General features: G+C 40.5%; 1 protein-coding gene across 1 annotated transcript in view; it reads left to right on the forward strand.

Moving 5' to 3' along the window:
• Positions 1–27,441, forward strand: part of LOC126234618 (uncharacterized) — a 145,508-nt gene that overhangs the window by 29,217 nt on the left and 88,850 nt on the right. The window contains exon 2 of the mRNA XM_049943344.1: positions 7,973–8,134. Within this exon, the coding sequence (XP_049799301.1) occupies positions 7,973–8,134 (162 nt within the window). The remainder of the gene's footprint in view (positions 1–7,972; positions 8,135–27,441) is intronic.

Below are 27,441 nucleotides of genomic sequence, written 5' to 3' on the forward strand. Positions count from 1 at the left end.
TTTGCAATCCTGATAAAAACCAACAGATTATACTAGGATTGTCAAAAGAGGTTGAGGTGAAAGCAGTTAAAATTCTAGGAATTCCTGTAGACTCTAAGTTAACGTGGGAAACACACATCAACCACACCTGCACAAAATTGTCTCAAGTTACGTATTTAATGTGGAAACTGAGAAACCTGGTGACAAAAGAATATTTAAGAGTTATTTATTTTGGACTCTTTCAGTCACATATAGAGTGTGAATTGCTGATATGGGGACACTTCTCTCCAAATCACTGAAGTTCTAAAAATTCAGAAGAAAGTGATACGGGCAATGACAAATTCTGGTAGATCAGAGCACTGCCGGCCACTGTTTATTCAGATGAAAATATTAACAGTTATTAACATTTATATATACGCCTCAGCATTGTATGCAAAAAACAATATAGCAGATTTTGAAATGAGGGAAAACATACATCACCATAATAACAGAGGCAAAACAAAATTAGACATACCTAGGCACAGGCTGACAAGAACAAGGAATTCCCATCTAATCAATAGTCTAAAAATATTTAATAAACTTCCATTTTCTTCTCGGTCGGCTCACATAAGTAGTTTCAGGAGCAAGCTATTAAACCGGTTACTAATCAATCCTTTTTACAATATAACAGAATTTATGAATATAAAATCAATTGACATTAATTTTTAAAGATTTCATTATGTGATGTCACAAAAGTTTTTATCTTATGTTATGGTGTATGTTATCACCTATGGGCACTATTTGCATTACTCATTTAGCTGTAAGGTACTATTCAAGGAAAATGTTATATAACATCCATGTAAATTGCCGATTCAATGGTGAATAAAGAATCTGAATCTGGCGTCTCAGCAAAATTTCGCAATTTGTGAGACAAACACACACACACACACACACACACAGCTCAGCCTCCAGATTATAACACCCGAAAGATACGAAAATTTTGTCAAATGTCCTTCGTCTTGAGAAGAAGCATATTAGAGAGAAATACATCATGTTGGAAACAAAGAGGAAGTGGTCCTTACAGTTATTTAAAAACCGATCATTTAAAAGTCAAATTAGTAAGGAAAAACATATGAAGTGGTGTAATACCCGAAAACAGCGATGTTATAATGATAGCTAATATATAAATATTTAGAGACTGCTTTCTGTGCTACAAGCTTATACGTTCGCTTATCACTTTTTAACTTACAGAAAAGAAGTAAGACTCCTGCTTGCTACGTTTTTGATGGTGCATGCATATAGAGATTGTCTTCAGTCTATAGTTGGGCACTCCGCTACTGAACAGTTTCAAAGAGCCAGATCTTTCTAAATAGTGGATAATGGATGATTCAGAAAAAATGAATGGTAGCTCATTTGATTTCAAAATGCGCTCTTGGCGCGGTAAAACAGTTTGCAACTCGCTTTCTTTACTGAGCATGTCTCCATCTCAGTTCAGCTCTTAAATCTTTGTATTCTTCTTTGATCTGTTCTAATCGTCATCTTCTTGTGTTGTTGCTCTTGTGCTTTCTTGTTGTGAGTATCCTCGTTTGGTATACTGTTATGTCTTCTCCTATGTACGTTGCATTTATAGTCGCTTTTGTTGCTGTGTCGATAGCCTTCATGCACCTTTTAATTATTTTGGGTTGATAGGATACTAAGTGTAATGGTTACTTTAACATACATCATTGTCCATGTATACAGTTTGTCTCAGGAGGTATGGTCAACGTTCAGAGATATGACAGGCACGATCGTTTGAAGCAAAAAAGCAAATATGGATTTATGTCCTGGTTAAATGGTTTCTGGGACGAAACATGTTTAAAGTTACTTTTGTATGTTTTTTCTTGAATAACACGAAATCCGCTGCCACTAGCGAAAACTTGTCGCAGTACAAAAGAAAACTACATTAAATTTCCCTTAAAAGTGTCTTATTTACTTTTCCTCAAGGACTTTTGGGTTGCTTGAAAAAAGAGAATATGGAAATTCTTGCGCAACGCGCATGCATTGAGGAGTAGGTAAGCTAGTTGAGGTGGTGTCCTATATCAAATTATTCGTCTCGAATTTGTCTACACTACTATGGTACATTGTAAACAATGACAATGTTCTGAATGATAAAGAAAATAAGCAACAATGCACATTAAATATATTCTATCTCAGAAACCATTCAGAAGAGTGCATATGTCCATATGAAGTTTTTTGCTTTAAATGATCTTCCCTGTCATGTCCCTGAATAGTGACCATTCATCCTTGGACAACCTGTATACTATGTTTAATTTTTTATTTATTCATTTAACTTGAACAGATTAATGCCTTCAGGAGTCCTCTTACATAAGACCAGAGTTTTATATGTAATTACAAAACTTATTAAAATCACAGTTACTTAAAAAATCATAATATTTTTAATATGATATCTCTTCTTCCTCTTCTCTCTGCATGAAGTAGGCATTTGACTGTTACGCCGTCTTGGCTGAAATTGTTGATTTTCCTTTGGCTTCCTAAATATCTTCTGCCCACTGGGCAATAATATCACCAATTTTGGTAATCAGTTGTCTTCCTGTCTTTTGACGTAATCCTTCCACTTGTTTATGTATTCTTTAGTTTGCTCATTTAAGTTTTTCTCTCTCAGTTCTTTTCTGATGTATATATTCACTCTCCCCTCAGACAATGTATCCAGCCACTCTTCCTAGCAATCGGATCCCTAATGCTTGTGTTCTGATGGGAACGAGTGTTTCTACTGTATTGTCCAGGAAAGAGCTTCAAGGTCTAGAGAGGAGCTTCAAGGTCTATAGAGCAGTAGTATGATGAGTGGTAGTGGATAAACAATAAGCATGAGTATTTGGACTGCAACGACGTCCTGTACAATAAATGGAGAGCTGAAGGATTTTTCGACGGCGTTGTCAACTCAACAAAGAATTTTTCGCAACTACCACCATTTATCTCTCCGAAATAATCAGTAAGTTTATGTTTTGTTTACGGTTAAATGAGGGTTATCGCTAAAGTCAAGTACTGGTTTAGTTCCTAGGTTGGGACAATGGGATCAGCTGCGGCTTCTATTTTGCCTAGATCGTACAAGCTTTTCCACAGAGCATTTGGTATTTATGTTTTAGATTAATGAACTGACATGTCTTAGTTATCGTTTCTCTCAGCATGACAGATTCTGTTTGCTTTCTGCATGTAATCAATTTTATTTTCAGGGGTTGTAGGTAGTTTATGAGTCCAACGTGCAGTGTCTCCGACATTCGTGGACTGTTTTTGCTCTTCCGTTAACCAAGGTGCAGGTTTTCCCGTCAGGTTTCCAGTCTTTGGGGAGAGTATTTTTATGTAACAGAGTTAGTTTGATAATGATGCTGTGAGCTGATATTCCAGGTACGAATTTCTTTACTTGTGGATTTCGTAGCAAATATATGTATCGGGGCCTGACTATAGGCTGCATTATGGGCAGATGCAAGCAAAAATATTGTTGCATTTGAAGAAGAAACTACACTCTTCAATTTCACACTAAGGGCAGAATATTTATGTTAGTGTTCCTAGCATTAGTTGTATGATCCAAAGTCGAATCGAATGTTGAAAGGTCAGTTTTGAAACAGGCTATCCCGCCTACTTTCAGAGGTCTGTAGATGACTCACATCAGGAATTTTTTAAAGGCATTTGATATTTGTTGTTGTTGCGATCTTCAGTCCTGAGACTGGTTTTATGCAGCTCTCCATGCTACTCTATCCTGTGCAAGCTTCTTCATCTCCCAGTACCTCTGCAACCTACATCCTTCTGAATCTGCTTAGTGTATTCATCTCTTGGTCTCCCTCTATGATTGTTACCCTCCACACTGCCCTCCAATACTAAATTTGTGATCCCTTGATGCCTCAGAACATGTCCTACCAACCGGTCCCTTCTTCTTGTCAAGTTGTACCACAAACTGCTCTTCTCCCCAATTCTATTCAATACCTCCTCATTAGTTATGTGATCTACCCATCTAATCTTCAGCATTCTTCTGTAGCACCTCATTTCAAAAGCTGCTATTCTCTTCTTGTCTAAACTATCTATCGTCCATGTTTCTCTTCCATACATGGCTACACTCCATACAAATACTTTCAGAAACGACTTCCTGACACTTAAATCAATACTCGATGTTAACAAATTTCTCTTCTTCAGAAACGCTTTCCTTGCCGTTGCCAGTCTACATTTTATATCCTCTCTACTTCGACCATCATCAGTTATTTTGCTCCCCAAGTAGCAAAACTCCTTTACTACTTTAAGCGTCTCATTTCCTAATCCAATACCCTCAGCATCGCCCGATTTAATTCGACTACATTCTATTATCCTCGTTTTGCTTTTGTTGATGTTCATCTTATATCCTCCTTTCAAGACACTGTCCATTCCGTTCAACTGCTCTTCCAAGTCCTTTGCTGTCTCTGACAGAGTTACAATGTCATCTGTTTTTTATTTCTTCTCCATGGATTTTAATACCCACTCCGAACTTTTCTTTTGTTTCCTTTACTGCTTGCTCAATATACAGATTGAATAGCATCGGGGAGAGGCTTGTACAAATTGTAAATAGCCTTTCGCTCCCTGTATTTTACCCCTGCCACCTTGAAAGAGAGTATTCCAGTCAACATTGTCAAAACCTTTCTCTAAGTCTACAAATGCTAGAAACGTAGGTTTGCCTTTCCTTAATCTTTCTTCTAAGATAAGTCGTAGGGTCAGTATTGCCTCACGTGTTCCAACATTTTTACGGAATCCAAACTGATCTTCCCTGAGGTCAGCTTCTACCAGTTTTTCCATTCGTCTGTAAAGAATTCGCGTTAGTATTTTGTAGCTGTGACTTATTAAACTGATAGTTCGGTAATTTTCACATCTGTCAACATCTGCTTTTTTGAGATTGGAATTACTATTTTCTTCTTGAAGTCTGAGGGAATTTCGCCAGTCTCATACATCTTGCTCACCAGATTGTAGAGTTTTGTTATTTGATATTTACGAACTTACATGTGTCTTGTTTGTCTTCATTAGTATTGGGTGTGAGTAGTATGGTCGGTAATAAGTCAAAGTGTTCGTATGCCACTACTCCACCTCCTCATCTGTTACTTCTGTGAAGTCATAGGGCAGTGGAGTCTATGTATTAAGGGAACTGGAGAGCTCGCTTGGCTTGAGCCTGGTGTGCAAGTTCGTTAGAAGAAAGACATTGATGTCGATATTCTGAAATATATGGCGGAGTTCGTCGAAATGAGTTGAAAGTGACTGCCAACCATGTTCTACAGTTACAATACAAACAAGCTGATAGAAATTGTGGCTGCTTGAGTAGAAAAATTCGTACCTCCTAAAGCACAGACTTTAGAGTTCATTTGCACTGCTTTTTTTTTCAGCCTTTATCCGCACCATTATCCTGACATTTCTTGTTCACACACTATGTAGCCCAAATTCGGATATTACATTATTCAAAATTTTTATCTTTCAGCAGTGAAATCCTTGCATATTGTCAGGCTTGTCTTCGCGAATTTCTTAATCACTCTGACTGTTTCAGACATTTTCGTATATAATACAAACTTCACGATTGTCGCTCTAGGTTCCACAGATCACAACTTCCTACATCCTACTTCTTAACTTCTGATTACAGAATGTGCTGCATTATATATGTTCTCACTTTAAGCTTTTACAATGTCAGATGGCTATGTTAATAAGAAATGTTTTAATTTTAGCAGTGTACTTTCAATGCTGGACAACAATATGTTACCCACATTGCCTTCGCATAGAAGATTTAAGAGGGATGTTCGGTACCATTTTACCAAAATGGAAGAAAAAATTCCGCTACTGTCAGCAGATAATTGTCATGGCTGTGTGTCCCACAGTACATCTGGAACGATGTGAGTCAGGAAGCCCATCAAGATAGCCATCAGCCGATGCAGAAATTCGAGAAATCATTTCTCGTGAACTGTCCTCACCGATGTCTGTTTCCACCTCGGGTGAAGATATCCTCCCAAAAAAGCAAACTGAGTCTCAAGCGCTATCCAGCCCATCAGTCTCGTCAGATTCTGGACAAAGTCCTGATTTATCTGTTTGTGGTGCCCTCACTCTTAACTGCTTTCCATTTACAACAACCAATAAGTAATTTTTTGAACATTATAAAGCTGTTCACATTAAGTAAATGCATGCCATTAGATGTACAGCTTTTAAAAACGATTTGCAGTAAAAATTAAAATTTTTTCCGTCATCTAAAAGGCAGTCTGCCGTACGTCTGGTGCGTGGACGAGTGTAAGCAACATTAGTTTGAGAAGAGTGAACTAAAGTCACACCTTTTAGAGTGCTCACAATTCGAAGACAGACAGAGCGCAGAAAACGTCTCAAACTGGGGAAAATCTGTTATCCTAAACACAATATAAATTTTAAAATCACTTCCATAATAATAGAAAATGCGTCAAATACGAAATTAACTTCCAGGCTTTTAAAACTTCGACGCATCCCATGCTTTACACATTCTTTAAACCCCACTGCACAACACGCAATTCAGAAGTCCATACAGAAAACAGTTGATGAGTTCAAATGAGTTGTTGTGTTTCTTAATGAGAAACCCCCTTGCTTTAAGAAAACAAGCTGAAGTGCAAGAAAATTTAAAAAACAGACCGAATGAATCAAAGCAAGATGTCCCAACGAGATGGAACTACTTACGAAATGTTGAAAAAGATTTACTTTAAATAAAGATCCCGTAACTCCTTACCTCGACTTTTAGAGGAAAATCGATCACCTTAAACATAAAAGATGCATACTGGGAGATAATGCAACAGGCTTTACAGATTTTGAAAGTTTTTGATGACTTAACCGAAGAGGTGTCCTCACAGAAAAGTCTCACTTTCAATAATGAAAATCTTACCAGGATTAATGGAATGGCAACTAAAACCGTTTAAAGAAAATAAAGAATATCCTCAAGAAACAGTCACTTCTTGATAATTTGCTTAAAGGGTTATCAGAGTGGTTTGGTGTCTCCAACAACATAATTATTAGTCAGGTAACATTACTGGACCCCCGATTCAAAGGCGAGGATTTTCAGAAGACAAAACATCTCAGGACTGCTACATGAAGGTTGTTGCAAAAATGAAAGCGTTGGATGTTCAATAAGAAAAAACAGAGCTCGTGTCGCAACCAGTTACCATCGTTACACATGAGACTTGTTCAATCTGTTAGGAATTCAATGAAACTATTAATGAACTTCTAGCAAGTCACAACCCGGAAAATGCAGCAATTGTCGAATTGGACAAATATTTAGTGAAGGAATATTTGCCTAGAAACAGCGATCCCTTATACTGGTGGGAAACAAAAAAATTGCTTCTAAAAGTATTATATATCACAGCAACATCAGTTACCAATGAACGAATATTTTCAAAATCGGGACAAATATGCACTGAGAAGAGAAACAGACTCACATCAACTAAAACGTGCCAAATTTTATTAGTAAATGATAATACCGAATAATTTTTCTTTTATGGGAATATATAAGGTATACTGACTGCAAATGATGACTGCAGATACTCTTCAATTCTTATATTGTTTTTTCTAGAAAAAATCAAAATATAACAAGAATCAGTCTTCATTCTTAAAATTTTTCCAATTGCTAAAAAATATTTAGGATTCGGTTATAATATTTATAACTTTTGCAGTAGACAAAATTAAAATTTTTGTATCTGAAAATTACTAAGGACATAACACAAAATTATTGCTCCTCTTTATATGTTCTTTTAAAATAGGACCAAATCAGATAAAAATTATGGTTTAGTGACCTGAATTAAAAAGGAAATGTGCCTTTCTTTTACTTATTTTTGTGAGTGAATGGTGAGTAGTGAGTCATGAAAAAGAACTAGTTCATTCCAGTGAGTGACAAGTTCTGATCCAATCTCTGATAAGAACAGTTTTTCCCATTTCTGCTTCAGTCACACTCATTCTGATAGATTCCACTATCTATCTGACCTCAGTTATCTTGAATGTTTCTTTTCAGGGCCCGTATGCTATGGATTTGGAGTCTCTGGCAGACTGTGACGATGCAGAATATAAAGATTTACTCAAATGTAACGTTCATCTTGTGCAGCTCAACAATGGCGATATAGTGTACCAGGGAAATTTAACGTTCAACTTTGACATGGATGATCCGAAGCTTCTTGTAAGTATTTTCTACGACGAACAAGCCAACTGATATTTGTGACAGGTTTACATAGGTATGAATCACACAACCACAGCAAAAACTTTTGCTTAAGCTCATGTTCTCTTCCAATAAGTTGTAGTAACTGTAGAGAAGTTGTAGTAACTGTGGAGAACATAGTTCGTTATTTCTGCGTCCAGGAAAGAAAAAGTTTCATTCCTACAGGACGCCTTATGAGAACATGCCTTATGAACCGTCGGATAGGAAATTTGTTTCCAACTTTGCATAATGGTTGTTTACAGCATGAAAATCTCATCATTCAACGAATGTTCCTTTCAGATGTTTAGGTTGAAATAGATAAGTCATATGGGAAGAAATTTGAAGAATAAGCTGGGTGGAGAAATGACACGTAACTGTGACCTTCATCCATCTCAGTATCCATACTCCACAAACCAGTATGAGGTGAATGTCTGATGGTACTTCTCAACTCACCAAATATTAGGGTTTCTTTAGACCACGGGAAGAATGACTGCTTCAGTGACTCTTAGAGAAAATAGGATCTAAATGTTCATTAGAAGAAGCAAGGCAGTTAACGGAAGAGGCCTTACCCACACCATTTGATACAACTGAAATTCCATCTACCTCTTCTTCTGAAATTAGGAAGATGATAAACTCTCTCAAGAATAAAAGCTCACATGGAATTGATGGCATTTCCAGCAGGATAATTAAAGCTTGTTCCCAAGAAATAAGTGGGATTCTTAGCCACATATGTAATAGCTCTCTGAAGCAAGGTATTTTCCCAGATAAACTGAAGTATGCCATTGTTAAACCACTGCATAAAAAAGGGGATACATCTGATGCTAACAACTACCTCCCAATCTCTCTTCTGACTGCATTATCCAAAATTCTTGAAAAAGTAATGTATTGTAGAGTAGCTTCACACCTTTGTAAAAATAAAGTTTTAACAAAATGTCATTTTGATTTCCAGAAGAGTTTTTCAATGGGAAATGCTATATATACTTTCAATAATGAAATATTAAATGCTCTGAGTAACCGGAAGTCACCCATTGGGATTTTTTGTGATCTATCAAAGGCTTTTGATTGTGTAAATCATGGAATACTTATATAAGCTAAAGTACTGTGGTATGAATGGGACAGTGCTCAAATGGTTTAAATCATACCTAACTGGAAGAGTGCAGAAAGGTGAAATAAGCAGTTCACATAATATCCAAAAAACTAGTGATTTCTCATACTGGGGAACAATCAAGAATTGGGTGCCACAAGGTTCGGTCTTGGGTCCTCTGATGTTCTTAATATATTATATTAATGACTTGCCATTCTATATTCACGAAGATGCAAAGCTGGTACTTTTTGCCGATAATACAAGTATAGCTATTACACCCAACAGACAAGAATTAACTGGCGAAATTGTAAACGATGTTTTTCAAAAATCATTAGTGGTTCTCTGCAAATGGGCTCTCATTAAACTTTGACAAAACACAGTATATACAGTTCCACACAGTAAATGGAATGACACCATTAATATATATCAGAAATCGGTACGTAAGGTAGAATATTCAAAATTTCTAGGTGTATGCATTGATGAAGGATTGAACTGGAAAAAAACACACTGAGGATCTGCTGAAACGTTTGAGTTCAGCTACTTATGCTATTAGGGTCATTGCAAATTTTGGTGATATACATCTCACTAAATTAGCTTACCATGCCTATTTTCATTCTCTGCTTTCTTATGGCATCATATTCTGTGGTAACTCATCATTGAGTAAAAGAGTGTTCATTGCACAAAAGCGTGTAATCAGAATAGTTGCTGGAGCTCATCCAAGATCATCCTGCAGACACTTATTTAAAGAGCTAGAGATCTTCACTGTAGCCTCACTATATATATATATATATATATATATATATATATATATATATATATATATTCTCTTACGAAATTTGTTATTAACAACCCGAATTCATTCAAAAGAAATAGCAGTGTACATGGCTACAACACTAGGAGAAAGGATGATCTTCACTACTCAAGGTTAAATCTAACTTTGGCTCAGAAGGGGGTAAATTATGCTGCCACGAAAGTCTTTGGTCACTTACCAAATAGCATCAAAAGTCTGACAGATAGCCATATAGCATTTAAAAGGAAATTAAAAGAATTTCTTAATGGCAACTCCTTCTACTCATTAGACGAATTTTTCGATATAGTAAGTGGGTAATTTCCCCAACCCCCACAAAAAATTAAAAATATTAAGTATCATGTAATATATTGTGTAATGTAATATCTTGTATAGACAACTTTTAGTAACTTTACACGTTCCACATCATTACGAAGTGTCGTATTCATGATCTGTGGAACAAGTACTAATCTAATCTAATCTGTCTGCACTGTAATTAGTCTAACCTTGTTTTGTCTTGTCTTTAAGGGAGACAGCGTATAGAGCTGCAGTATATTCCTAAACTCCTCACACTGACTCTTGAATCTTATTACGAGGGGCATTCAATAAGTAATGCAACACACTTTTTTCTCCACCAATTTAGGTTGAAAAAATGCGGAAGTTGCTGTGGAACATGGTGAAATATTCCCGCTTCAAACCCCTAAAGTTTCAAGAAGTTCCGATAGGTGGCAGCGCAGTATGTAGACTTTAAAATGGCGTTTCTAACGAAGTTGCGTTCCGAGCAGACAACTGTCATTGAGTTTGTTTTGGCGGAAAACCAGAGCATCGCAGATATTGACAGATGCTTGCAGAATGTCTACGGAGACCTGGCAGTGAACAAAATCACGTCGAGTCGTTGGTCGAGTCATCTGTCATCATAGCAACACTGTCGTGGAAGCCTGCTCGTTCTCCCGCGTGCTGGTTGGCCACACACAGCTGTGACTTCTGCAATGGTGGAACGTGCGGACACTCTCATTAAAGGTGGTCGACGGGTCACAACCAAACACAACGCAACTAGACATCTCTGTTGATAGTGCTGGTACAATCGTCCATCGATTGGGATACACTAAGGTGTGTGTCCGTTGGGTTCCTCGACACTTAACAGAAGACCATAAAGAGCAACGAAGGACGTCCGTTGGGATTTGCTTGCGCGTTACGAGTCTGATCGCAACATTTTTTGTCGAAAATCGTCTCGTACTATGAAATCTGGGTTCGTTGGTCTGTTGTTCCTCATCCACTCTGCAGCCCTGATCTCGCACCTTCCGGCATCCATCTGTTTTGCCTAATGAAGGATGCACTCAGCGGGAAGCAATAGGCGGATGGCGTGGAGTTTATTGATGTATCCGACGTCGACGAGTAGAGTGGTACCATGTGGGCATACAGGGGCTCCCAGTAAGATGGCGTAAGGCCATCGCATTGAATGGAGATTATTTTGAAAAATAGGGTTCTGTAGCTAAAAGAGTGGGAAATACTACGGTATATTGGAATCCTGAACATAACCAATCTGCTTCCAGAAAAAGACGTGCTGCATTACTTATTGAGCGTCCCTTGTAAGCTGGATCTCGTGGGATAGACGATGTCCATCTTCAAGCGTCTTTCTTCATGTCAGTTTACATTTTTCACCATTTCCGTTACAATTACCTCTAGATCAAACAAACCTGTAACCCACTTGTTTGTATACGTTCGAAATCACCTGTTTGTTATCATTTCCACACTGTTGAGCCCACGGCGTCTCACAAGACTGGTTTGTATGCCATCCCATTTGTAGAGTCATTAATAGAATTTGTAGTTATGATTTATTCAATTCACGTCCCATTTCAGGATATTGTAATCTCTTCTTCAGGTGTACATAAAACTGTAATACACAGAAGGAGTAGGGGGGGGGAGATAATATAACAAGCATTTGTGATGTAAAATCGCGTTGAAGTGTTCGCCCATGTTGATGCTAGATAGGAGTATGGGTATAGCTATTGTGGACTCTATGATAATAGTCTAATAGCCACAGGTATTTTCGTGACCACTATTTTTAATGACGCGTTTTGAAAATATCATCATCAAATTGAATTCCATTAATTGAATCTGATGATGATATTTTCGAAACGCTTCATGAAAAATACCTGTAGCTATTTTACTATTATCATAGCGTCCATAATAGCTATTCCCATACTCCTAGGTCGTACAATATAACGCATATGAAAAAACCAGATAAACAGACTAGGAAACAAGGCTACCCACTTATTATATATGGTCACGCAGAACACAGGGTCGGATCAGTGAGTGAAAAGTCTCCAAATCATAGCATGTTGGGTGGGACTAGAAAAAGGAGGAGAGGCCTAATAATCAAACGGTCCTAAAAATGTAATTTTCAGAAGGGAAAGACGAGAGAAAAAGGAAGCAAAGCCGAACACTGTACTTAAGTCTTCACTCTGTCCGCCGTCGAACAGCCGCTTGCCATGGACGCCAACAAGAACAGACTGGAGGGTCGCTCTGGAGGAGCGTCGCGGGCAGAAACTGCGTGCAACAGGAAATAAACTGGAGGCGATATTGACGAAGATACGGTAAATAGGGACCGCTTTAATATTCCAACTAAACGGTAATGAAACATGAACTGTGGTCCGTACGTAGTCAATATAGATATTTCACAGACGTAAAAATATGAGAAGCAGTATGTAACAAGGCATCGATACATATCCAAGGAATAAAGAACCACGATATGCAGCGCTTTGTAGAGTGACTGAATTTTCCAAATAACCTATAAGTGAACCGTAGTCTATCACCTGCGTTACGTACAGCTCAACTTAGGTAATTATTCCAGTTCATATCGAAACAAATTGTTACATTCAGGTATTAGATGTTCAACAATTCCTGTTGTGTATCACTGATTTTATAGACACATGAAATCTTTTCAAAATCTGTTTGGATATTTACCCAAACATTTCAGTAAGTACTTCGTTACAGGTAACGGCATCACGTACAAAAAATGCGTTTCTGTTGATATTATGTGGCAGATCGTTAATAAACAGCACGAATGGGGCGGATCCTGAGTCTTCCTTAGGACACTCCCGACTGTCTGCAGGACAGTCTCCATCGAAGGTGACGGGCTGCGTCCTAACCAAGAAATTCTCAATCCAGCCACACATTTCGCGTGATAGCCCATATGATATTAATTAGTAAGTGTTGGTATGTTACTGGTCAAAATGCTTGTCAGAAGCAAAGACGTACTGCCTTGATCCAAGGCTTTCAGGAAATCATGTGAGAAAAGCGCGAGTTGTGTTTTGCATGATCGATGCTTTCGGAATACATTTTAGTTGGTTTAGAGATAATTCTTTTAGAGATACAGGGCTCGATAATAATATGTGAAAACCACAAACACGTCACTGTGCCTAATATGGTGTAGGAAAACAGTTGTCATTCAGAACAGCTTTCCGTCATAGATGTATGGTAGAAAGCACGAAGTACGCTACTGGCCATTAAAATTGCTACACCACGAAGATGACGTGCTACAGACGCGAAATTTAACCGACAGGAAGAAGATGCTGTGATATTCAAATGATTAGCTTTTCAGAGCATTCACACAAGGTTGGCGCCGGTGGCGACACCTACAACGCGCTGACATGAGGAAAGTTTCCAACCGATTTCTCATACTCAAACAGCAGTTGACCGGCGTTGTCTGGTGACACGTTGTTGTGATGCCTCGTGTAAGGAGGGGAAATGCGTACCATCACGTTTCCGACTTTGATAAACGTCGCCCTATCGCGATTGCGGTTTATCGCATCGCGACACTGCTGCTCGCGTTGGTTGAGATCCAATGACTGTTAGCAGAATATGGAATCGGTAGGTTCATGAGGGTAATACAGAACGCCGTGCTGGATCCCAATGGCCTCGTATCACTAGCAGTCGAGATGACAGGCATCTTATCCGCATGGCTGTAACGGATCGTGCAGCCACGTCTCGATCCCTTAGTCAACAGATGGGTACGTTTGCGAGACAACAACCATCTGCACGAACAGTTCGACGACGTTTGCAGCAGCATGGACGATCAGCTCGGATACCATGGCTGCGGTTACCCATGACGCTGCATTACAGACAGGAGCGCCTGCGATGGTGTACTCAACGACGAACCTGGGTGCACGAATGGCATATCGACATTATTTCGGATGAATCCAGGTTCTGTTTACAGCATCATGATGGTCGCATCCGTGTTTGGCGACATCGCGGTGGACGCACATTGGAAGCGTGTATTCGTCATCGCCATGCTGGTATATCACCCAGCACGATGGTATGGGGTGCCATTGGTTACACGTCTCGGTCACCTCTTGTTCGCATTGACGGCGCTTTGAACAGTGCACGTTACATTTAAGATGTGTTACGACCCGTGGCTCTACCCTTCATTCGATCCCTGCGAAACCCTACATTTCAGCAGGATAATGCACGAACGCATGTTGCAGGTCCTGTACAGGCCTTTCTGGATACAGAAAATGTTCGACTGCTGCCCTGGTCAGCACATTCTCCAGATCTCTCACCAATTGGAAACGTCTGGTCAATGGTGGCCGAGCAACTGGCTCGTCGCAGTACGCCAGTCACTAACTACTCTTGATGAACTGTGGTATCATATTGAAGCTGCATGGGCAGCTGTACCTGTACATGCCATCCAAGCTCTGTTTGACTCAATGCCCCGGAGTATCAAGGCCGTTATTACGGTCAGAGGTGGTTACACCCAAATTGCGTGAAAATGTAATCACATGTCAGTTCTAGTATAATAAATTTGTCCAATGAATACCCATTTATCATCTGTGTTTCGTCTTGGTGTAGCAATTTTAATGGCCAGTAGTGTATGTATGTAGGGAGCAGAGGATGTGAGTAACATGTAATTTCTACCGCATAGTGTTACACATTAATGCAAGTTAATGAGAAAAAGTAATTATTAAGAAAAAGTAATTATTGATAACTTACATAATCAAAATTACCATTCAAAAATAATTTAATTTCGTGGGAAACACAACAATCCCTCAAACTTCCTGGCAGATTAAAACTGTGTTCCGGACCGAGATTCGAACTCCAGAACTTCAACTACGCAGGCAAGTGCCCTACCATCTGAGCCACCCAAGCACGACTCACAACGCCTCCTCACAGCTTCAATTCTACCACTACCTCGTCTCCTACCTTCCATACTTCACAGAAGCTCTTCTGTGAACCTTGCACTTGCCCACGAAAGTCAAAGATCCCAAGTTCGAGTATCGGTCCGGCACATAGTTTTAATTTGCCAGCAATATTAATATCAGCGCACACTCCACTGCAGAGTGAAAATCTCAATCTGGAAATATCCCCCCAGGCTGTGGCTAAGCCATGTTTCCACAATATCCTTTCTTCCAGGAGTGCTAGTTCTGCAAGGTTTGCAGAAGCGCTTCTGTGTAGTTTGGAAGGTAGGAAACGAGGTACTGACAGAATTGAAGCTGTGAGGACATACCATGAGTCATGCTTGGGTAGCTCAGACGGCACAGCACCTGCCCACAAAAGACGAAGGTTCTGAGTTCGAGTCTTGGTCTGATACACAGTTTTAATCTGCCAGGAATTTTCATATCAGCGCACACTCTGCTGCAGAGTGAAAATATCTTTCAAGAAACAAACCCTTTTAGTTTTTATCCCTTAGAAAATTTCATTTTACCCCTCAAAGGATTATAGCCCCTAGGTTGGGAACCACTGTGCTAGAGGATTATTGAGACAGTGTTCGTTCTGGCACACTTTGCATTTTTGCCAGATGTATCCAAGATGGCGGCGGGGACGTCATCCAAGATGGCGGCATGTAGACTTGGAAACAGTGCATGACATAATCCAATATGGCAACCATGATGTCAGCTGATGATGCAAGTACCATTATCCAAGATGGCAGCTTTTGGCCGGAAAGTGCCATGCCCCCTCCCCTCCCCTCCACTTCCCCACAAAAATGGTGGAAAAGTTCAAATTCCAATAGGATAATGTGTCACACCATGGTTATCTCTACTAACCTAAGAAAATCACAGGAAGATAGGTCACTTGGGCTACATCCACTAACTTCAGTCATTAGACCGCCACCTCTTCCTAGGAACTGGCGCCAAGTTTTAATTTTGGCATGAAGATAAATCACTTGGGGTTTATGTACTAAGCTAAGAAAATGGCGTGAAAGTAAGGACGCTTGAACTACTTCCACTAACTTAAGTCACCCAACTGCCACCTCCTCCTAGGAACCAGCGCCAAGTTTGAGTTTTGGCGGTAAAGAAAGGTCAATTCACCTATCTCTACTAAGCTAAGAAAATGGTGCAAAAGAAAGGTTACCTCTACTGACCTCAGTCACTTGACTGCCACCTACTTCTAAGGATTCGTGGGAAAAGGACTCAATGAGTCTTCATTTTGCAGGCAGTTCCTCCACCATGAGATCTAGAGTCCAACTGACCTAGTACACAGTACTGCCACCAGAGGGTGCTGTCATCCCTCCTGTGATGTAAGCCAAGATGGTGGTCTGGAGGGGGAAGAAAGATGTACATCCTGCGCTTGAAATCTATTTTTTACATTGCAGTATTAACAGTGCTACATTCCATACGACTGATAGGTTGGAAACACAAGTGATCTAACATTATAGCCCATTTTAAGTGCAGATCATTGTAGCCATAGGAGTGCGTATGTTTATGTTCTCTCTTACCAGTACCGTCCAGGTACTGATCCTAGACTCTAGAACAATACTTTAGAGTTGATAGCTTGGTTGATTTACGTAAAAATGCGTCATACGCCATCCGTCTGGAGATCCATCGCATATAAAATCATTCGTGTCTTGTTCTTCTTAACTGTCTGCTATTACATCACGACACTTTAAAATCTGTTACTATACATCGATAAGGAGTGCTAAGCTCCTCAGCATGGGCGCATCTATCTGCATTCTCAATGATGCTCTCAAAGTAGAGAAGGGGTGGTTTAACTATGATACTGAAGTTCGGGAAACATGCTGTCACATCATTGGTCGGTATTGAAGTTACTGTTAAATTGTTAAAATTGTTTGCACTATCAATTGTGGTGTTTATTATTAGAGTACATTGATGGTGTCTTTTCCATACCATCTGTGCATTGGCGTGCTGTTGGTTACCACATCATGATTGACTGACATCACTTGTTTGAGTTGGCGAGAGAGTTTTGGCGGCTGGGCTATACCTTCCGGGGTGGATCGCACCAAAACAGTGATCGCATATATTACTGCAATATGAGGAATCAGTCGAAACGGAATGTAGAGTTATTAGCTATTCCATTAGTGTGAGAGCGAGTCTAAATGTAGAGCTCATGTATCATCTTCGGACTGTAGTTTGGAGACTCTACAAAACGTGAGCAAACCCTTCCGGTTTCCTTATATTGCAACTGTCTTTTATTTAAAATCAGCCGCCGTGTGGTGTGTAATGCTATCCACCATAAGAACATGATTTACATCATGCAACATCTAGTTTCCTGCAAAATGCCATGGATCAGAACGTCTTAATGTCAGCTTAGAACCTGACACAGGACTCGAAGTCATGGCAGAAAAAACAGAATGTATGGCATTATATAAAAGTGTGTTAGAAAACAATGTTTCAAACAACTAAACAGGACCAGAGGTAGCATCTCTTGGTACTTACAGTATAGTCTGTGGGATACGATCATTCACCTAGATTATAGCTGATCAAACTTTAAAGTGGCCTCTGCTGTGGCTGTATATTAATAGGATCGTGCCACACAGGCAGCAGTAGCTGCAGCAGTTTGAGGTGTGTAAAGTCATTGAGGGACGAGGCGTTCCATTCGGAATGCTGTTCTGGGGAGCATTGCAAAATCTCTTTCTCCTCGCTGGACAGCACTGCAGCTACGCGTCATTGCACCAGCATTGGTGGCTAGGTGACTTCTATATCACGATATCAGATGAAGTTAGTGGAGTTTTTATAGTTCGTACTTTTTCTCTGTTGGGGGGTAGAGAATAACGATGATAGCATGTTGGGCTGGTTGATTTGAATGGACGCAGATCTGCTTCGGACTGTAGTATCTGTATCTAGTTAAAAATATACCACATGCGCGCATTTCCACCGAATTGTCAAAACCCGGTCCTGTTGCACTAACTCAGGTTGTTCTGTTTCTACACGGGTTGCAGGAGGTGGTGGACATGGCATTCTCCGACTTCTGCTCACTTCTGTCCTAAATTGGAACGATCACATGTGGACAGCTGTAGAAATGGGAGCAGTTGCATGAAGCATAGGGGCTGACTAAAACCATGTTGGAAATTTACTGTAGCAGCTAGGTTCGGAAAAGGTGTCTCGTTTTGCGATATGGGAGTGCCAGAAATATGACTGAGTAGTGGCTGTAATCATTAAAGGAATTATAATAGGATCTAATGCAGGTATGTGCTAGAATGGAAACATCTGATTCCAAATCATGGACATCATTTCTAGCGGATAGCATAACGCTGCTGTTTGTGTTCCTACTCAATCAGTCATCGCCTATAACTCAGTGGAAATATCACAGAACCTCTGATACGGTATCGAGACAAAATGCGCTACAAATACTATAGAATTATCTAGCTGGGGCGGTGCGAGGGAGTCGCAAATACCACTTACATGCCACGTTCCTTAGGCGAATCACTTTCAAAATGAGATAATTTTATCATGAGGTTGCATCGCGGGCTACGTGTTGGTCTAATAATACACATTCCTATGATCACCGTCACGGTATTTGTCTGGAAAAATCCACCTCATTCAGAGCTAATGTCGTACCTCGATTCATACAGCGGGTATAGCTTTTAACATGGATACTTGTGAGCAGCTGTAGAAACAAGACCGCAGGTGACAGTAACATACAGTAGTTGTTACGATCGGTTTTTTTAACATCTGGCCGATTACGTCTTTCCTTCTAAGATACAGTGGTAGCACTCACATGAAAAACCAAAGAGACATGCCCACTGTAACACTCCGATTTTAATGGTATCCCGCTCGATCGGGATCTGAATAGCAGCCCAAATAATAATTAATTAATGTGACTGTGTACCTAATGGGGCTGGCAATCGGATTTGACTGCTACGGAGTTGTTACATTCCATTTTGTCCTTCTCCAATGCTGTAATAATGAAATGTTTGGTGACAAGAAGAACGCCAACACAGCTTCATTAATCAAGAACCTATATTCGTCTCTAAAGCACAAGAAAAAGGAGACAGCCACTGCCTTCGTCATACATGTTTAATTACGGCTAGTCTCAGCACAGGCTTCTTCGTTATTCACAATCGTCACACGCTAAATACAATCACTGCAATCCAACACTGCAATCCAAATGATGCCTGCGCGGTAGACGCGAAACCAAATAAATATCGGCACAACAATATCACTGATCACTCTCGTAATTAAACTTCTTCACTTTCCCGTATTATCCTAACACAAAGGGGTTAAACCGCGGCGATGGCCACTCCCTTTGTCGGTAAACCTTGTATCACAGCAACCGGCCTCCGCACGGCTCGGCCCGCAACCCGGAACACTTCAACTCACACTCGCTCTCGCAACCCGACGCTATCGATTGTTTGTCCTATCGACCTGTGCCGAGTGCAAACTTATAGTAAGGGCCTACGGACCCCTTACATCCCCGCCCTCGAAAACTTCTTTGGAGCCACAGGCGTAAAAGAATCGGCAAGCGAATTAAACATTGCTACATTTGAACAAAACACACAGTGTAAATAATTAATGAAATTACAATTCACCAAAATAATCCCTCGACTCCGCTAGTGGGCTGCCTCCACAATAATTTCTACAAAAGGTTATTACATCTCATAAACATGGCAGTGTCCAAATTACAATTTTTATATCAAACAGCAATAGTCCTCTATAGTCCAATATTGAATGAAACACACAACATACAATCAAAAATTATTACTTGAACACATGAAATATGAATTATTATACTACAAATTAGTTGTTACAGGTTTTATACGCATTCTCAGGTAATCGTCGATATGAAATATGCAATTCTAATTATAATACATCAGAAAACACAATGTAAATAAACATTTTCCTTTTTCAAATGTCCGTTCAACAACTAAATGCCCTAAATATATCTTAGTAGGTTTATTCGGGTCCTTGTAGCTCTCACTCTTGACTGGACCTCACCTGGAGTGTCGTTCAGTTTTCCGGTCCCTCCACCTCTTCCTCTATAATCAGACGAATGATTAAAATGATTCCTTGGGTCATTACTTCCCTCTTGATTTTGATCATTAGCTTGATTGTGTTCCTGTGATCGAACAGATTCCAACTGTTCCAGTATTTCCATCAAGGCCTCCCTATCTTTAATTAGGCTCCCGGATACAGTTTCTTGCATTCTCCAGCTCATTCTTCTTTTTATCGCTGATATCATTACGTCATCACTCAGGGGTTGTTCCAAGGTCTCGTTCAATTCCCACAAATGTTCGGCAAACCCTCTCAACGTTCCTCTCCATGTACTAAGTGACTTGCGGTGGAGTAGGTCCTCAATTGCTGCACACTGATGACTTTTGGACCAGTATTTCTTCAAGAATTCCTCTTCAAACTGATTATAACTAGTAGTCCCTTCCTTCTTCCTGACTCCCCAAGTGAAGGCCTCACCTTCCATTCTATCTATTGCAAACTGAATCTTGTCTGAGTCTTTAAGATGTGCTGGGAAAACTCCTTTTAACCATTTCATAAATATCATTGGGTGCAACCCTCCTTTCTGTCTAAATTTCTGCCCTGTATTATTTTGCACGTACCGATTATCACTGCTCATCAAGGTAACGACTTTACCTTCCCCAACAGTTAAAGTGGCATTGCTAATTCGTTTATCAATTTCTTCTGTCTTGCTCTCCAATGGCTGCACTCCCTGCTGTAATTGCCTGACCTCCATTGCAACCCTCTTGTTATCCTCTTCTCGTTGTATGGCTATAGCATTTCTCAGATTGACAGCCAGTTGGTTTTGCCTATCTCCTATCCCCTTAACTGCATCATTGCATTGTTTCTGCATCTGCGTCACCTCGGCGATTCGATGATTGCAATTTGTTTCCACTTCGTTGATTCTTTCTCCCAATTCGGCTTTCGTTTCTTCAATATCGTCTTCCATCTTTTTTGTTAACTTTCCTTCCATCTTCTCCACGTCTCCCTGGACTTGGTCTATGCTCTTCTGTAGCTTCCTCTCTCTCTCGTCAATGTCCATCTTCAGTCGTTCTTGTAACTCCTGCATTTCCTTCTTCAAATTACATTCCATCTTCATTTGCGATGTTTTGATCTCTTGTAAACCTTTCTCTAATGACTCTCTGAGACCTTTCTCCAATGATGCGTTAGTTTCTTGTAAATCTTCCTTTAATGATTTGCAGAATATCTCTTCCCTTTCTCTAGTTTCTTGTAAATCTTTCTCTTTTGTTGCCCTGGTCTCCTTTAGCAACTCTGCTAACATCGACCGTATATCTGCATCCTCTGAAACCGACTTATTTCTCATCGTTTGTCCCGGTGTCTTGGGATAACTAGTTGAATGTGCTAATGGGCTATCTAATGATACTCCATAATCACTGATTCCCGAATCATCTCTGTCTTCCTATCCTATCCCTTTCCTTTCAACTACTGCCTCACAAACCTGCTTATCTTCAGTAGACATGTTTGGTTTATTTTTAATGCACAGGCAAGTAGTATAAAATAACCTCTAGTAACCCTAAACACTCCTAATTACCACGAAACTAATCAAACAGTACCTGCAGTATCTTCAGTCAATCCCAAATTGATACAACATGTATGAATACCGAACATAACAACCCTCAAAACCTAATAATTTCAAATAACAATTTCCACATATACAGTTTATGTAAAATGTTCTCAATAACATAAATCACACCACTCATAAAATCTATAAATGTAAAATCCCCAAAAACAATGAGCATATCTGTATAATTACCATTTAGACAATGCAGTATGCATAAATAAGTATGCTATATTTCAGAGTATGTTTCGCAAACTTTTCGGAAATTACAGTAATTGGGCACTTTTCCTAATGCGAAATTCCGTTTACAAACGTTTATTTACCGCGAAGACTGCACACTACAACTTAATGTTATGTCAACCAGTCGTCTTCACTCACCAACTGACGTTACCACGAGTCGCGATGTTTTGACGTTTGAAGTGGGCGTGGCGCTGTACTGCCGCCAGAGCCGCGTGAAGTCGCGCTGAAGATCTGCGGCGAGACGTCGTAGTTCTCTGTCGGCCGCTCCGTGGCGCTGCAGGCGGGCGTAGTTTGTAGTTCGGCCGCTAGATCCTGGGTCGGCGCTCGAGGTCTCGAAGTCGCGCTGCAGACCGTCGGTGTAGTGCGTCTGTGCTTGCACTACTCCTTGCACAGGTAGTCGGGATGACATGTGAAATCACCTCGCGGATCCAAGCTCTTTGGCGCAACTGCTACACGGGTCTGCGTGACGTCACTCAACAATTGCGTCGCCACAACAAATTGTCGTCCGCATAACAGTTTATGGGTCCACATGAAGCTGTCCGATTTTCACTATTCAAAAAGCAATTTCAGTCAAAATACTACCACTAAACACTTCTTTAAGGCTTTCGTGACGAATTCTTAGTTCGCTTTGCTATAGTAATGTTCACACGTGTCTTTCTTTAGTGCTCACTTTTCACAATTTTTCGCGCGGATTTACGCATTTGCACATTATAACACAGTTTATTGACACTGTTATTCTTATCTAATATGGCAAGAAGAAACAGTTTAGTCACAATCGTAAGATATTATTACTTCGTATTGTTCAAAAATGCACTGTTTCTTGTCGCGATTTCAACATTGAAAAATATTTTCTCTCGTTAAGCAAGGTAAAATTACCTATTGTTCTTACTATTCGTCCGAAAATTGCACTAGTCCTTTCACGGTAAGCCAAGGGTGTAACACTCCGATTTTAATGGTATCCCGCTCGATCGGGATCTGAATAGCAGCCCAAATAATAATTAATTAATGTGACCGTGTACTTAAAGGGGCTGGCAATCGGATTTGACTGCTACGGAGTTGTTACATTCCATTTTGTCCTTCTCCAATGCTGTAATAATGAAATGTTTGGTGACAAGAAGAACGCCAACACAGCTTCATTAATCAAGAACCTATATTCGTCTCTAAAACACAAGAAAAAGGGGACAGCCACCGCCTTCGTCATACATGTTTAATTACGGCTAGTCTCAGCACAGGCTTCTTCGTTATTCACAATCGTCACACGCTAAATACAATCACTGCAATCCAACACTGCAATCCAACACTGCAATCCAACACTGCAATCCAAATGATGCCGGCGCGGTAGACGCGAAACCAAATAAATATCGGCACAAAAATATCACTGATCACTCTCGTAATTAAACTTCTTCACTTTCCCGTATTATCTTAACACAAAGGGGTTAAACCGCGGCGATGGCCACTCCCTTTGTCGGTAAACCTTGTATCACAGCAACCGGCCTCCGCACGGCTCGGCCCGCAAGCCGGAACACTTCAACTCACACTCGCTCTCGCAACCCGACACTATCGATTGTTTGTTCTATCGACCTGTGCCGAGTGCAAACTTATAGTAAGGGCCTACGGACCCCTTACACCACCCATCGTTGATTTTCGGTCAGTGTTATTTTGCATTGTGTGGAATCATTTATTGGTCAAGTATTATACTTAGTAGTAGTGGACGTGTGATATGTCCACATTTGAGCATCAGGCTTATAATGTATGTGTTTGTGTTCCAACATGTGTAAATGAAATAACTATGTCTGGTCGTAAGGATGGTACAGATCTTTCCATTTCCAGGGCCACAGCCATCAACAGAATATATTTCTGATACTTCGCTCATTGTCGAATGTCGTTCAGCTGAGACCGCGATCGGGACATTTAGTTGTAAGTACAGGGATAAAATATATATATGACCGATTTCTTAGGATAAACATTCTACCTGTACGCGCTTGGCCTGCATCGCCAGTGATCTGTGTGGACGTGATTCACGTTTCCCATCAATGGTAGCAGCTATCAGACTGGAGATGCCTGTTGGAGTGAGTGGAAATATCAGTTTCCTCTATTTGATTCGAGCTGCCTAGTAAAAGTCTTCACAGGGATAAGTTTCTAGTTACTCAATGCTCTAGAGCACGCTCCACTTAGCTAAAGTTTCGGGTTTGTAGAGAAATAATTCCCAGTCTGCATCTTCGGAATTATGTAGTGTGAGCGACTGGGAGGATACTGGTGTGTGCAAACCATGCAAAAATATATTTGTTCCTGTAATCCCCTGAGTCTGGAGATGGGTGTAGAAAAAAGCAATCAGGGAAGCAGGTCCGGACCAGAAACAGTAACGCGTTTGTGTCTAGGGGGAAATGAGCCTGTCTTTGCAACAACAGTTCTGAGAAGGACTTCGATCCACTGACGGCTTTCTGATGTAAAAGGGATGATTTTGTATGGTAGAGGATATGAATTGTATGTTTACTACATCGACACGGTATGTGGTGATATATTGCTGGTTTCAGTGGGAGAGCAGTGCAATTGAGTAAGAGTCTTTTCGTATTTGACGATATGTATGGCACTTTGTGAGGTTTAGTTGTCAGTGCAATATGGCGATCAGTGTAAAATAGTTTTTTTGCCGCTGAAAGTCATTTCTATAGAAAGAAGGAAAAGGTGGACGGTGCTTCCCTAGGACTGAGGGGAATCGTGACACATAGCCAGTGTGAGTGTAGGCATACTATAATTTTTTCGTGTGCTGTACAGATATAAAAGATAACTGCACTGTTAATGTAAAATGTGTGTATATTGCATTGTAAAGTTACTGTGGCTTATGTTGTGTAAAATGTGTATATATTGCATTGTAAAGCTACTGTGGTTTATGCTGTGGCATGACAAGAGAAGATGACTGCATGTGCTATCGTGAGGGACGTATAGATTCAGCTCATCAATAACCATGAGGGTATGAGAGAGATTTTTTGCATGGAAAATTGTGTGTGCTATGTATACTGAGATTTGTTCCACAAGCACAGCCGTCATGAGGAGATATTACCTGTACATTTATCAGTGTCAGACTGTAGCAGCAGTCATAATATTTAATTGTAGTTACACTGGTAAATATTTTCCTTGCTTCCAATATTCTTGTGAATCTATTATGTACTTGATGATCTGTAGACAACTTTGCAGGTTTAACTGTCAGTGCAATTCAACGGTCTCTGCAAAATAATTTTATCTCTGAAAGTCTCATCTGCAGAAAGGAAGAAAAGGTGGATGGTGCTTCGATACTGGCGGCATCAGTAATTCGGTGGGTAAATTCAATAAGAGCCAGTCATAATGGTCCATTCATTCACAAGACATTCTTTGTGCTAGGATATAGGAGTCTCCACATAGCGGTGAGAATGTTTGTGTATATTGAGAGCAGGACGGGTATCATGTTAGGACTGCAGGAACAGTGCATTCTATTTTATTCTGCGCTATTTTCGTAAACAGGTTCTGTTAGGGGAAGAATTTCTGTGCATATAAGTTGAGACATTATGGAAACCCCTACAAAAGCGCATGTTAAGTATTTCTGGGACACTATGCAATTTACTAGAGTTCGACTTGGTTAATATTTTAGATAGCCATGTGGCTTCAGTATAACATTGAGGACATTGCTAGATGTGATTGCAATGGTATGGAGCTATGTGCAGTGGTGCATCAGCCACATGTAACGCATGGTCCGTTACTATCGCTAGGGAGAAAGCACCTTGTGCTATTCTGGAACGGATTTCTGCAGTGTCGCTCGCCAATAAGCTCTTCAACTGGACCGCAGGTAGAGGGAGAGGTCATACCAGCAGTAGCAAACACCCGCGCGCTGCCCACCTTGGAGCATCTGCCCTTTGTATATAGGTGTTCGCTTCCATCCAGTTGCATCATCAACAGTGCCTAGGTGAACACGTATTTCGATAGGAATTTCTCAGGTGTTGAGTATGAAATGGATGCCACCACCTCAAAGTGGCAGACCTGAATGGGCGCCTTTGTGTGGTTTAACAGCTGACAGCTGGGACACTTCACGGGGCTGTCGGTGCATCCCGACTTCAGGGAGTGTGTGCGGTCCAATGGACAGGGGGCGGTGGGAGGTGTATGCGCATGTCTGTTGCATACTTTGTGAGCAGGTCAGTAGGCTGTGCTATGCGCTATTTGGATAGTTTACGAGTACTGAGTGTGTCTACACATCACTGTGCTGCATTATTTAGATGCAGTTTGCAGGTCTGTACTGAAATTATTTAGGTAAGTTAGGAGTTGTTTCTGTGTCTGCAGAGCATTATTTAGGTGTAGTTTATAGGTCTGCAGAATGTGTATTGTGACCCCAAGCATGTGTTTTATATCAGTGTGATAAATATACTCCATCCCTAAATAAATTGTTCCAAAATAAATAAAGTACACTCCTTCCTTACTCTCTCCAACAGCCCAGCACAGGCAGAGTCATTTTCGCACCATTACCCCCCTCCAGACCACCATATTGGTTACATCACAGGAAGGATGACAGCACCCTCTGGTGGCAGTAGTGTGTACTAGGTCAGTTGGACTCTAGATCTCTTGGTGGAGACACTGTCTGTCACCATTTTCCCCTGCCATCTTGGATTACATAATGGGACAGAAGACAGCACCCTCTGGTGGTGGTATTGTGTACTAGGTCAGTTGGAATCTGGACCTCGTGGTGAACACACTGGATGGCTGTGCTGCATGAAATTGTTTAAATAAAGACTGGTGCATGCAAAATAAAGACATGTCCAGCACTGGTCGAGTCCTTTTCCCAAGAATCCTTAGGAGGAGGTGGCACTCGAGTGACTGAGGTTAGTGGAGGTAACCTTTCTTTTGCACCATTTTCTTAGCTTAGTAGAGATCGGCTAATTTACCTTTCTTCACCGCCAAAATTCAAATTTGGTGCTGGTTCCTAGGAGTAGGTGGCGGTCGTGTGACATAAGTTAGTGGAGGTAGTCCAAGTGTCCTTTCTTTCACACCATTTTCTTAGCGTAGTAGAGAAACCCCAAGTGATTTATCTTTGTGCCAGTTCCTAGGAAGAGGTGGCGGTCTAACGACTTAAGTTAGTGGATGTAGCCCAAGTGACCTATCTTCACGCGATTTTCTTAGGTTAGTAGATTTAACCGTGGTGTGATGTATTATTCTGCTGGAATTTGAACTTCCAACCATTTTTCAGGGTAAGGGGAGGGGGGTGTGGCACTCTCCCACCAAAAGCCGCCATCTGGGATAATGGTACTTGTGTCATCAGCTGACGTCAGGGTCACCATCTTCGATGATGTCATGAGCTGTTTGCAAGTCTACACGCCGCCATCTTGGATGACGTCGCCGCCACCATCTTGGATATATCTCGCAACAATGCAGACTTTGCTAGAACGAAGGCTGTCC

This window comes from Schistocerca nitens, chromosome 2, assembly GCF_023898315.1.
Source record: "Schistocerca nitens isolate TAMUIC-IGC-003100 chromosome 2, iqSchNite1.1, whole genome shotgun sequence".
Lineage (NCBI taxonomy): Eukaryota > Metazoa > Arthropoda > Insecta > Orthoptera > Acrididae > Schistocerca > Schistocerca nitens.